Here is a 13,778-nt window from a genome sequence, read left to right on the forward strand (position 1 = left end):
GCGCGGAATGAAAGGCGGACGCTGACTGGTCGGGGTGAAGCAGCTGCCGCTGAAAGGAATAGGCGGAAGTGGGCGTGGCCAGGGCCTTTTAAGACGCCGGAAATGTGACCTTTCACTTCTCTTCGGCGGCCTGATAGAAGTTGAGTTGCTATGGAAACAGTTGAGGTTACTATGGCGGAGGTACAGGCCTCTCATGTATAAGCGGCTCGTACTGTACTGTTCCTATGGGGTTTTATAGGACTCCGTGTCCTCCTAGCTCTGCGTGTCACGCTATGGTTGGATGGGAGTGAGCAGCTGAGGAAATATGGGACATAAAATGTAAAGTGGAGCCGGTAGAAATGTTATCGATGACGGGAAACCTACATTTGTGGAGTTGTTTTTTTGTTTGTTTTTTTAAAGCTTGATAAAAAGCTCACAATTACAATTTTGAGTATTTCTGGACCAAAAGTCCATTTGGGGAGCGGTCACACGGCGCAGAATTCACAAGACGTACCTAAAGATGTAGGTACTAAAATCCGGTGGGCCGCAGCGCCGAGATCCGTAGCAGCAGAGTATTCCGTACGGTATGACCTCCCCCACTAGGCCGCTGAGGATTGAGGACTATGGACGCTCCCTCATTAACCCCTTAGTGACTTCCAATCCACCTTTTTACTGCCCCCTCCCTTACAGTTGTCGTGTGCAGTACACCATTAAATACACGTGTAACATACGCATATTCATATTTAATTGTGTTCTGCATATTACACTGCTGATTTTAATCCTCCGTAGTTTATAATGAGCGTATTACGCACCAAAATAGGACATGCGGTTTTTTTTCACGTGTGTAATACGCCTTTCTGAATGGCCCAATGTAAATGAATGGACTTTTAGGATTGCATATTCCACACATGCGCCCGTGTGAGCCCCGAGGCGGTGGCATGGCTGACTGCTGACAGCCAGGAATGGAGAAACCTCCGATCCTACCACCATCCATAGGACTGGGGGCATACTAAGTCCTAAGCGTATGCTCGCTTACCATATAATAAAACCTATCTTATAATAACCAATACTTACAACTTCTTGCTGAAAACGTGGGTTGGCCACAGCTTTATTAACATTTAAAACATATATTATAAACTTTATTTTATAACCTGAACTACCTAAGTCTAAATTCCTCACGCTTTCCCATGCCTAAACTGTCGAACTTTTATTACCGGAACGGCCACAGGACGTTCGTAAGCCCCTTGTTACCTCGGGCTTGCAAACCCTCCTCTAAGCCGTAGCCCGCATGGGAAGCTCCCGGCACGCGGTATGCGCCGTATTCCTATGGCGCATCCCGCCCCACCACGCCAACCCTAGCCAATGCCATTTCCACACCGTCCTGGAGTCCTGACAGAAACGTGTCCAAACCAACATCGTTAAGGTGCACTCCATCCTCCCTGAGTGCTCCTCTTTCCTTGTCCTCGAGTTCCCAATGGCGAACTGCCACTCCACCCAACGATTTAACAAATTTGGACATCCTAAGGTTGATTAATCTTCTTACTCTCTCAATCGCGTCACCGTCTCTGGCACCCCGCCAGCATCTCCTGGCCACGATGTCTGACCATACGAGCACACAATCCTGGAAACAGTCCCGGAAACGCATCATGTCCTGTTTCATGAGTACTAGCAATTCGTTCATTTTTGTTTTTCCTAAGTCGTTCCCCCCGGCGTGAACGACCAGTATAACTCTCCGGGGGGTCCACCTGCTAATTTTGAGAACGAATTGCAGAATCCTGGGCCATAGAAGCCCCCGCACACCCATCCAGTTTACGAGCGCGCCACTCAGACCCAGATTCCGTCCCATCGGTCGAGTGGCTGCTCTTCTCTCCGCCCAATGTATAAACGAATGGCCGATGATCCAAACGTGCCATGGGTCCGTCGCTGGAACAAGAAAAACATAGCAAATACCCGCAAATTGCAAGAAAACACGCCTACGTAACGCTAAGTCTTTTATACACATCAGTCCTATTCCAAAAGAACGTCTACCGTACGATCCGGTCGTATATACGACTTGTACGCTTGCGATTTCCATCGCCCCAATCGTTTTAACCCGTCCTCCGACATACCATGGGCTTCCGCTGTTGTAGCGGCCCCAATCCTAAAAGAATGCGTCCCGAATTCCCCCGGCTCCAAACCGCACTTCTTTAACGCCGAACGTAAAACCGCCGAAAATTGGAAACGCGTGAGTGGGGAACCAGAGGAATGTACTAAAAACTGCCCACTATGTGGGCGCTTTTTTAAGAACTCACTAATGACCTGGACCGGGCACCATCCTGCCCCTAATTGGTTAATGGTGAGCCATTCACCTCTTCCGTATACATCCGTCTTCGACTTCCTTATACCTATCCGTATGGCTGTTCCCGTAGCTATCACGTCGGCGGCCCGTAGGCCACCCAACTTGACTTTACTCGCCGGGACCATCTCCCCGATACGTAAGGCCGCGAAAAATGCTATTGAAAAAGCAGTTCTAAACAACAGTGTCTCGTATTCATTCGCACAGACCGACTCCAAAACTGACAACAGGCTTGTCAGCACTGGAAACGTGATTGGACGGCGTGTGTCCGTCTGGACCTTTTCTTTTTTCCACCCGCGAATTATTTGCTGAAACACGAAATCCTTCGTGACATCAGTCATACCGTGTAATTTTAACAAAAACGCTACACCCGCTAGATGCTTTTTGGCTGCTCCCACCGACAAACGCTTTTTCCGCAACTCCGTCAGCATATCCAAGGTTGCTGACTTTGCCCTTTCACCTCCTACCACTGCTCCCCCTGCAAATTGCAACCATAATAACCAGACTGAATTGTAATTTTTCCAAGTTGCAGCCGCCACCGATGACTCCACCAGCTTCAACAACTCTCTTCTGCCAGATTCCATAAGGAAGGCGGGCAGCGTACCCCTTCGGCATCCGCCTGCGGGTACCGTTCCCTGAACAGCTCCATCTGTGAACGAGAGAGTGCATCAGCCGCTCTGTTGTCATATCCCGGGACATGCTTTGCACGCAAATACATATTGCCCTGTAAGCATCTCAGCACCACGTGTCTCAACAAAGCCAAAACCGGCGGGGAGGCCGACGATTGTTTGTTTATCGTCTGTACGACCGCCGCATTATCCGACCAAAAACAGACTCTCCGGTCTCGTAACTCTGCTCCCCATAACTCAATTGCTACCACCACCGGGAAAAATTCCAGCAGAGTTACGTTCTTAGTCCACCGTTTTTCTCTCCATGACCTTGGCCAGGACTCCCTGCACCAATGTCTGTTGAAGATAACGCCAAAACCGCCCGAACCCGCTGCATCGGCAAACAAACTGATTTCAGTTCCTTCCACATCTTCCCTAGGGCACACCACTTGCCCGTTGAAAGAATGCAGGAAAACCGTCCATAAATGCAAGTCAGCCTTAATTCCTGCCGTCACACGTATAAAATGATGTGGTTCGCGGACCCCCACGGTTGCCAATGACAGTCTCCTGGCAAACGGCCGCCCCATGGGAATCACTTTGCAGGCGAAATTTAAAAGACCCAGCAAAACTTGCGCCTGCCGCAGCGTCACCTTTTTACATTTAGCCACTTCGCCCACTGTTTGCCGCAACCTGGCCACTTTATCCGCCGGCAACCTGAACACCATCTCCACCGAATCGATTTCTATACCTAAAAACGTGAGGCATGTAACTGGGCCCATTGTCTTTTCTTCAGACAACGGAACCCCAGCTAACCGCATTAACCTCTTAAAATTAGTCATTAGGAAACCGCAATCACCCGATGCCTCAGAGCCGACGAACAAAAAATCGTCCAAATAATGGATCACCGATGTGATGCCCGTCTCATACTTCAACATCCATTCAAGGAAGGAACTAAATAACTCGAAAAAATAGCATGATATCGAGCATCCCATCGGTAAGCACATGTCGACGAAAAACTGGTCTTCGATTCTACAACCCAAAAGATGAAAGCACTCCGGGTGAACCGGAAGCAAACGGAAAGCTGATTCAATATCAGCTTTTGCCAAATGCGCAAATCTACCCGCCGACCTTACCAGCCGAACCGCACAATCGAATGACGTGTAGGCTACTGCTGCTTCCTCTTTTGAGATGCCATCATTGACCGATCCCCCTATTGGGAACGATAAATGATGTATCAATCGGAACTTGCCGGTTTCCTTCTTAGGTACCAGACCCAAAGGAGACACTCGCAAGTTCTCGAAAGGAGGAATACTGAAAGGGCCGGCCATCCGGCCCAACTCCACTTCCTTTTGAACCTTCTCTTTTACCAATTCGATATCGTCCCTTGCCGATTTCAAATTGGGGCATAACATAGTGGCAGGCTGATGCGCGTACGGAATTCTAAAGCCTTCTCGAAATCCTAACCTAAGGATTTCTGCTTCCTGTTTCCTGTGGTACATGTTTAACCACGGATCCAGGTACTGGCTTCTCACCGGAGTTCGCATTACCGCCGGTGCTACCCACCGCGGGTACCGACCTCTGTTTCTTGAAACAGCGGATCGCTGCATGCTGCCCCCCGCATACCGAGCACTCGTGCCGGAATTTGCAGGTTGCGTAAAATCGACAATGGCCCTCGTTGTACAACCAACAGGAGCCATTCGGCCTTGGAGATGCCGCGGGTGGTTGAGATGCCCCTCCCGCGGCTCCCCCGGGAAAAGAAGTCCTAGCTGGACGCTGCGCTAGGATCAACTGAATCCATACATCCGTGGCCTTAGAGGCCCAACTCGTATGCGTTCCCGACACGCGACGCCGAAAATCTTCGTCGTAGCGCCACCATGCTGCACCTCCGTGCAACCGATACGCGCTATAAATGGTATTTAGATATACCATCATCTCCGTCGCTTTGCGCGGCTGAAACTGGCACGTTACATGAACCAAAATCACAAAAGCCTGCAACCAATTTCCGAAAGTCTTTGCAATCTTCGGTTTTTTGTCAGCACCTCGCTCTGCCGACCGCTCCTTGTCAACCATGACATGTTCCGAAGAGAGCAAAGACCATATATCAATATACAAGCCATTTTTAATCTTCTCCATTACATCATCGGGCAGACCCACCCCCAGAGGGGCAACACCACAAAACAACGAATCAGCATATTGTAAGCTGTCCGTTGGGACACTTTCTGTGCCCGCTGCTGAGCAAGCACCAACATTACCCACAGGCGGGCCTGCGCCCCCTGGAGCTACACAGGACACTGAAAGCCCCTTTTCTGAATCAACCTTGCTCAACAGCGACCTCAGAACCGACACCAAATCATCGTTTTCCGCACCCGCTGCGGGATCCGACACACTTTTAAGGACATTGTATAAGGTAGACTCACCGCCTGGACGGACCTCCGGCGTTGCCAAGGGTGACGCCCTCGCTGTACCGCTCCCTTGGTTCCGTCCTACTTCGTACGCGGACTGCCGACCAATCGATTGCCGAACCCTCCTCGTGTCATCCGATTGGGACGTGCCAGGCTGGTCCGGCCCTGACCGATCCTGCGCAAGCTCTTGCCACCTCCTGCGTTCCCGGACCTTCCGATAAAGGGATGACTGCGGGTCCGCCCTCCGTGGCTGCTCCTCTCGCCCGCAATACTCGTCCTGGTCGCTGCTAGGCACTTCGTCGCTTGACTCGCGCGGCCTGCCGCTGGCACTACGCGCTACGCTGGCCTTCTCTAGCTGCGCCTGGAACTCTCTATCCTGCCTCTCCTGCCTGGCTCGCTCTTTCTGCCTCTGCCTAGCGCCTTGGCCCTGCTTTTTAGAACTCCGGCGTGGGACCTGGCTATGTGTGGGAAGGTAAACTGCGGGGTCTGCTGGTGGGGGAATGTAGTGGGGGTTCACGTAGCACTGTCTATATTCGTTAGACTGGGCTGGTGGGCGCTGGTACAGTGCATAGGAGGGTGGGAGTTGTTGTTGGTGGGGGTGGAAAGCCTGGAATGTGTCCATGTATCGGGTAGTGGGGGGTTGTTGACTAGACCATGTGTCTAAATGCATCCTCCCCGCTCCCCCCTGAGGGCTATATGGGGTCCTGCCTGGCCTGTTACCTACCCTGTAGTGTGCTGGCCCTGCTACTTGTACTGGCTCTGCAGGGTAGCGTGACCTGCCTCCCCCCTCCCTGCTGCTGCTGGACCCGCTGGTGCTACCCGGGCTGTGTGTCAGGGGGGTGTTGCGTGGGCCCCAGCTATCCCTGCTCCCCCTCTCTCTCACTCTCCCCCCACCCCCTCCCCCCCTGCCCGCCGGGCTTCTACTTTTTCGCGCCCTCGGCGCTGCCTGTGCCGCCACGTGCGCTGTGCCGCCATCTTGCGGGGACGTGCGGCCGGACCGCGCGCTCCCCAGCTCCTCCCCGCTACTTGCGCTCGGCTCACCTCGGGCTCCTCCGCTCATCCTGCTGCGCGATGCTTACTCCGTTCGGCGCCCGCTGTCACTCCCGAGCGCCGTCCTGCGAGCTCCGGACCCTCCGCTGGCACAGTCCTCTGAGCCTCCGATGCCGGTCCTCCCGCCGTACCTCTCAGTGCCGGCGCCGACTTCCGGTTGGCTCCTCCGTCCTTCCTGGGGCCTGCGCTGCCCTGGCTGGCTCTTCCTCCTCCCCTCTTCGGCGCGGGGCTCGGGCTGAGCCTCGCCGGGGGCTGCTTTCGCCGGCGCGGTCTCCCTCGCGGTGCCTCTTGCTGGCTGCATGGCTCCTGTCCCGAACTCCGCTGCGGTCTCCCAGGCGGTGTATCTTGCGTGCTGGCTGGCCCCTTCCTCGGTCTCTGCTGCGGTCTTCCTCGTGGTGTAACTTGCTTGCTGGCTGGCTCCTTTCCAGGTCTCTGCTGCGGTCTTCCTTGCGGCGGTTCTTGCGTGCAGTCTGGCTCCTCTCCCGATCTCCGCTGCTGTCCTTCTTCTCCGGCTGGTTCTCTGGCTCCGGCGGTCGTCCTGCAGCTTGCCAGCACCTCTTCAAGCCATCCGGTGCCGTCTTGCATCACAGCTTCTTGAATCATTGCACGTAAGTCGTCCATTTTCTTTCTTCTTCCTCCGCTGTTACTGTCTTCCACCCGACTCTTCAAGCTTGTCAGCTGATGGCTTCTCACTTGCCCGACTCCTGTCTTCTGTCTTCTGCGCTTCCCGGCTTGCTTTCCGTTCTTTCGTCTTTTTCTGCTTCTCTCTTTCTTCTGCTCGTCTGCTCTCCTCCTACGTCCTTCTTCTTCCACTCCTCGGTCGTTTGTGGCTTTTCCCGCTCTTCTCCTTACTACTTCCTGTTCTAACTCCTCCCACCCCACTACCTTGCTCGCTAATTGACTAACCCCCTCACCCCCCTGCCCCCAGTCCTACGCCGCCTCGTTACTCACTTTGCGGCTTGCAACGACTGCAGCATGGAAGCAGATGACGGGGAGGGGGTCCTACGGTCACCCATCGGCACCCGCAGTGCGATCACAAGGTATCAGGGGTTCCCATGGTTGCCAGAAGCCTGACCAAATCCTCAATATGACTTTTTGAAAGTGGGGAGGAAAAAATAAAAAAGACTCATACCGAGGCCGGCTGCACACGACTGGGTCGGGTTCCGCAGCAGAATCCAACCCTGTGCCCAGCCGGTGACAACTCCCCCACACACACGCACCGTACCGGTCTTATTTTCTTCCTATGTGTATTCCAACGCCGTCGCTAGGTGATTTTGCGGAATCCGCAACCTGTCCGCAGTGTCAATTGCGGACGTGCTGCGGGCCGGACGGCTTCCATTGACTTCAATGTAGACCGTCCGTGCTGAAACCAAACTAAAATAGAGCAAGATGCAATCTCCCCCCACCTTCCAAATACACTCAGAAATAAGGTAGGGTGAATCCAGCCTGAGGGTGGAACCCCTGAAGGGCGCGGCACCTTTTTTGTTTCTCCATTTTCATTTTTTCCTCTCTTACTTATCCATCGGCGTTGCTGTCTCGTGTTTTGTGGGACAAGTTGTAATTTACCATCTAATGTACTGAAAAACAGCAGCAGAAATGACATAATTACTGCCGCCATCTTCTGATAGCCATAACTTTATTTTTCTATAGACATAATTGTGCGAGGAATTTTTGTTTTTTGCGGGTTTGACCTGTAGTTTTTATTGGTAGTATTTTTGGAGTACATATGACTTTTTGATCGCTTTTTATTACATTTCTCTTTTTTGATTGAGGGGGGCAGTGTGTGACCCCTGAACATCATTCAGCGCACTTAAATGCCACTGTTAGAATTGTCAGCGGCATTTAAAGGGTTAACAGCTCAAGTCAGCGGCATGGGTGAGCGGAGCAGTTGTGGATGTCAGCTGTAAGAAACAGCCTGCACCCGCATTATATGGCGCGAGGTTGACCCACGATCCGCCTCCATACAAACCCTCAACCACCAGGATGTAAATGTACGCCGTGTAGCTTTAAGGGGTTAATACAGATATTCCTCCTTGTAGAGGTGTTATTCAAATACACTTCTCCACGTCTTCAAGGGGAGACCTACAGCTGGCCAGCAAACCTAAATGGGCAGATCAGCCAATAAACAAGCGTTTGTTCCAGTTTCATACTTCTGTGATAGACATGATGATTATTTATAAAATGTCTATCGCTTTGTATAACCCAAATGTATTATGCTATTGTAATGACTTCAGCCTAATGTGGAACTCTGCTGCATAAGGAAAGAGTTAAATCACAGTGTTATATGTTATTGCTTGAGTGTTTTCCCAGTCCTCCCCATCCCCCACACACAGAATCTTCTTGAACAAAGGGATATCTACTTTCACTTTCAGATTTGGACACATGTTAAAGACAAAGGCTTCTACTTGAGAGAGGTGGGGAGAAGGGGAGGCGGGGGATTCTATATGATCCGACAAATGAGAATCCTATATGTTACTGATGTAACCTGTTGCACGCCCATTGTGTGTCTGTACAATAAAAGGCCCTGTCTGGCTGTTTCTGGGCAGAGAGCCATTTTGGATATGAGGCTGATAGCTTGTGTCTAATTTGCTCCACGATGATGTGTGCACACGATACAATTAGGAAAGCGACAAAATACCCCAAAAGCCTGCTGGAGAAAATCATAATCCAGTTCAGTGGCGTCTCCTGGGTGGACCGAGTTAAGAGATTTTGATTTCTTTCATTCTGGAAAAATACAGAGATCGGCGGATGGCACGCAGAACTCAGGGGCCCGAAAATCTACAGAACACGGTAAGATTGCTTTATGTAAATCTACCGATGTGATCTGGGTTCTGACTGCTTTTCTGCCTGTTCCTGGTCCAGAGTGATAAATCAATGAAAGGCAGGTAATATAGTTCTTTCTTACTCGGAAAAGACCACCGTTTTAACCTGCTTAAGGGGTATTTTGTATGCTGTGTCTGTTATGTCTGAGACGGTTAAAAATTGTGTATACAAGACCAAGAGATAAATTCTGTGAGGGTTAATGTGTCGGGAGGGCGGACTCGGCTGTTTAAGTCTGAGGGAACACGCCAGTGACACGTGCTCCTAGGTAAAACTAGTGTGAGGTTAGGAAGATTTATGATACGAATACTTACCATATGATTGAGCGTGTTATGTTCTCATATGTGGAAAGGTATTTACGGGTGAATATAGCCGTGGTGTGACGGCTGATTTCTCCAGAATATTATTGAGGTTTTGGTCATTGAAAATAATCGTCAGTCTCTGTGTATAGCTAAATGTCCTGTCTAGATCGTGTACAAGGAGTGCTCTTGGGGATTACTAGTATACGGTGGGCTGTTATAAAGGTAGATGAGATATATACCTTGAGCCGTTGTGGGTATTCTCCAGTAATCCCGTCTGTCTGGTATTATAGAAAGAATGTGCAGTGTTTATTGTTGGGGGGAGGGCTGCTGATAAGAGTGAACTGAAAGCTTTTTCCAATTAACCCTTTCTATTTACTTTGTCTTTCCCTGTGTTTTATAGAATTAATGCGTATTGTAATCTGAGTGGGAAAGAAGGGTTATATGGGAAGGATTTGAAGAAAGCAGATTTTACAAAAGAAACAGTACTGTGTGCAGAAACTTTGAATAGAATAGAATAAGCAGGTAGCATAGAGTTGAGCAAAGTGAGCAAGGACAAAGGTCATAGATCTTGTGATTTGGTTACTGAACAATGGGAAAGGATCAGGAAAAGTTGCAGAAAGAAATGCCAGGTTATAGACAGATAAGATAGATTGTAGAAAGTTTTCAGAAGATGAGCAGGAAGCCTAGCAGAAAGAAATGTGTTTTTAGATTGCTAGAAGGAGGTATAATGTAGTTAAGAGATTGAAGAGGGGAAAGCATGTAGGGGGGGTATGTGTATTGCTTATGAACAATGTAATGTCTTTGTGTTGACTACAGCCCCTCCCTGTAATGGCGGCCGTGCTTGCAATGTTTACAATCCAACATAGTGTGACTCTGCAGTAAATGTAGTGAGGCCTGCCCCCACCCTGAAGTTATTTCCCCCCATGTGCTCACTTTCAGGGTGTGTGATGTTACTTCCGGTCCCTCCCCATCCGGGGCAGGACCTGGCCCCGCCCCTTCCTCCTCCAGCGGCCATCTTGCCTCACCTGGAAGTGCTGCTACTCAGCAGCCATTTTGCCTCACCTGGGAGTGCTGCTGCCCCTGGCCCCGCCCGTTCCTCCGGCAGCCATTTTGCCTCACTTGGGAGATTTGTAGCCCCGCCCCTTTCTGCCTCTGGCGGCCATTTTGCTGCATTTGGGAAGCCTATATTTCCCAATGCCACTGTATCCAGTGCTAACATCATGATTGTCTGAACAAAGGTTTCGTTTGACCGGACTTTGTTACGCTCCAAGATGTGGCCACTTTGGACGTGTGATAAGTTCAGGGAAACAAACCTTTGTGAAGATGCAGCTTGGGACATAGTAGACGACTAAGCTGGTTTATAGTGCATGGAAGATTGGAGTTGATGCATGGGGGACAGAGGCCAGGAATACATGACAGGGGACGCTCTCTCATGTTCCCAGGGGCTCTGTTTTCCACTGCCCGCTTCTCCAATGGATGCTCAGACAGATGATGTTACGGAAGGCTCCTACAGATGAAATAATTTCCCTATAGTCACCCAGCAAACTTTTTCATGCAATTTGGTGAAGTAATTTTACTTTTTATGTGAAGAAAGAGGGACTGAATTGCCCAGAGTAGGATGTTAATTCATCCGTATTTTTTTAGTTTTTCTTTAAGTCTTTTGTATATTCTAGTGTCAGTCTACACTGAAGCTATAATTATATTCCGACAGGAGAGTAAAAGCTAAACGCTGGTCATACCCTGAAATACTATTACACTGGGTGACGTAAAATTTTACTTGTGTTGCGCCCCCTTGTGTTAAAAAATGCTAACTGCGACCTGAAATAAAAAAAAAAAAAATTTTTTAAGGAGATTTTTGCTCAGACTTCGCTGCATACAATGTCACCTTGACCTACAAAGTGCTTGTTTTTGTGCCTCTTGGTTTACTAGTTTGAACGCAATGACTCTTTTTCCATTGAGTATTGCGGTTCAAAAGGGGGGAGGCATAGGTGATCTGGGTCATAGATGATCTAGGTGTTGTAGATCAGCTATTGGGTTTGGAAAAAAAATAAATAAATGATTTTGTGCTACAAGATTCCGAGCCATGTGAAATAGAACATCAGAACGATTATTTAGTACTAATTCAGTAAGAAACTGCAGATATGCAAACAGTTATCAGAACCTCTGTTGATAATGCATATGTTGAGCTTTTTGCAGATGGTACCAGGGTGAGGATTGATGACTCCACATCGGATATGCAGTGGTCACACAACAAGATGTCCTAGAAGCAGAAGCTCTGCCTCCGCATGTCACAGTACAATAAGCGGAATGGAAGGCCCTCACTGAGGCGAGTAGAGTGGCGAGAGGTAAGACCGGCAATCCTTTACACTGACTCCTGGTATGCATTTGGCATAGCTCATGATTACGGCCCAATATGGAAGGCCAGACAGTTTTCTACCTTAGCAGGACAACCAATTGAGAATGGTGCAGCGGTACAGAGTCGCATGGAGGCCCTACTTCTACCTGACAAAGTTGAGAGTTCGCACCGATTCCTACACTGGAGAGGCGAGAGACGACACCCTCGCTGACAGCGCAGCAAAGGCAGCGGCCCTCAAGCCGTGGAAGAAAGAAGAAAGATACTGACAGCATGAGTCAGTGGTAAAAAACTTTGGACATTGACAAAAATTTGGACTTTGATATGCTAAAGACTTTTACAGTTACCAGCCAGCAAGGAAGGAAAAAATAAATGGACTAATATGGGAGCAGCAGAAACAGGACAGCGTGTGGTGAACGGTCAACAGCACTTGCCCACCACAGTTCCTGTATCCCATGATGGCCCAGCTGATGGATGGAAAGACCCACCTAGTAAAGCAGTAATGACGACGACGCTTGAAAGAGGTTGGGCGACTTCTAGATTCTCTGTAGCTGCTGCATCATTTGTCCGGTTTAGCATGATCTATGCCATGGGTAAGTCAGGGCAGAAGTAAATTTGCCACACCACACTTGCCGGGACCACTCTACCCATTTCAGGGATTGCAAATTGACTACGTTCAGCTCCCCACTTGTTGGGAAGTATGACTACGTGCTTGTTGTTGTTGATGTCTTTGCAGGTTGGAGGCCGACCCTGTTACCAAGGTAAACAAGTAGGTAACCGCAAAGAAGCTCATGAACGAGGTAAACTGTGAATATGGGGTACCAGAAGTGATTCAGAGTCAGACAGAGGTATAAACTTTGCAGGTGAATGTAACATGTCATGTCTGCTCTGGATGTATCCCAGGCCTTTTACATACTGTACCACCTTTAGTGTAGTGGAAAGGTGGAGAGACGTAGTGGCACGCTAAAAGTAAGATACTTAAAAATGACGCCACTTTGGAAAGACTGTCATCCAATAGCCTTATACAGTGTTAGATATGAACCCAGGGGGGATTATACATTATCTCCCTATGAGATTGTTTGGGCTAGCCCCAAGGCTAGGTCGTTACTATCCTCAGTGGTTACAATTACAATCTGATGTGTTGACTGAGTATGTGATTTCCGTTGTTAAAGAACTAACCAAAGCCTATGCACAGGTGTTCTCTTCCAGACTCAGAGGCAGACACTGGGACACATATCTTGCAGCCTGGGGATTGGGTGTGCGTCAAGAAGTTCCTCAGGAAGCACCCTCCTGAGCCCAGATTTGATGGCCCCTACCAGGTGCTTCTGACTACTGCCACAGCTGTGAAACTAGCCGAAAGACTTACATGGATCCATGCTTCATACTGTAAGAAAGCTTCAGATCCGGGAGACCAGTCTTAAGTTGTGCCAAAGACATTACTCTGGTTAGGGCTAGTGAGAGAGGAGGGTGGCAACCGGAATCCCTAGTCGGAAGAATATGAGGGTATGGTTACCTTCTAGTATAACTCGTCCAATGCTCAAGTAGCCGCATATTCCTTCGACTATTGTACTGTGGTCCCGTGTCTAGGCGCAAGATCCCACCGCAGGTAGCCCAGTCCAGCTGGTTATATGACTTATATACCCGGGGAATACAATATGTTTGCGCCACTGATAACGTCTGGGGAGAAGACTGCCGTTATTGGGGATTAGTGGGATGGAACACAGAAATAGACTAGTCCTATAAACCGCGAAGTGCCTTAAATAAGAAAGGGAGGAGCGGGAAATCCCTAATTAGTCGTATAACCCTCCTTGAGAATAATAAGGACAGCAGGTATTGGAAGGCTGAACTTAGTATGTTGCTTGGTTTTAATGCGGTTTTACATTAACCATGGGAGATCCAAGCCCGGGGGACGGGGAGACTTATAGTCTG

General features: G+C 49.5%; 1 protein-coding gene across 1 annotated transcript; it reads right to left on the minus strand.

Annotated features, from left to right (window-relative positions):
- Nucleotides 1-1,016: 1,016 nt before the first annotated feature.
- LOC136624964 (uncharacterized) lies at nucleotides 1,017-5,946 on the minus strand. Its single transcript, XM_066598899.1, has 2 exons — nucleotides 5,340-5,946; nucleotides 1,017-1,902 (listed from the first exon to the last, which is right to left on the minus strand). Exons 1-2 carry the CDS (start codon nucleotides 5,944-5,946, stop codon nucleotides 1,304-1,306), a joined length of 1,206 nt encoding a protein of 401 aa, XP_066454996.1. The 3' UTR covers nucleotides 1,017-1,303.
- Between the last annotated feature and the right edge of the window lie 7,832 nt (nucleotides 5,947-13,778).

This window comes from Eleutherodactylus coqui, chromosome 4 (genome assembly GCF_035609145.1).
Source record: "Eleutherodactylus coqui strain aEleCoq1 chromosome 4, aEleCoq1.hap1, whole genome shotgun sequence".
Classification (NCBI taxonomy): domain Eukaryota; kingdom Metazoa; phylum Chordata; class Amphibia; order Anura; family Eleutherodactylidae; genus Eleutherodactylus; species Eleutherodactylus coqui.

What these genes read in the sequence shown, in the direction of transcription:
- LOC136624964 (XM_066598899.1), bottom strand. Translation starts at nt 5,946, where the DNA reads ATGGACACATTCCAGGCTTTCCACCCCCACCAACAACAACTCCCACCC. An exon ending in GCCGGAGGTCCGTCCAGGCG is followed by an intron (nt 1,903 to 5,339) that starts GTGAGTCTACCT and finishes TTCTTGTTCCAG; the next exon opens with CGACGGACCCATGGCACGTT.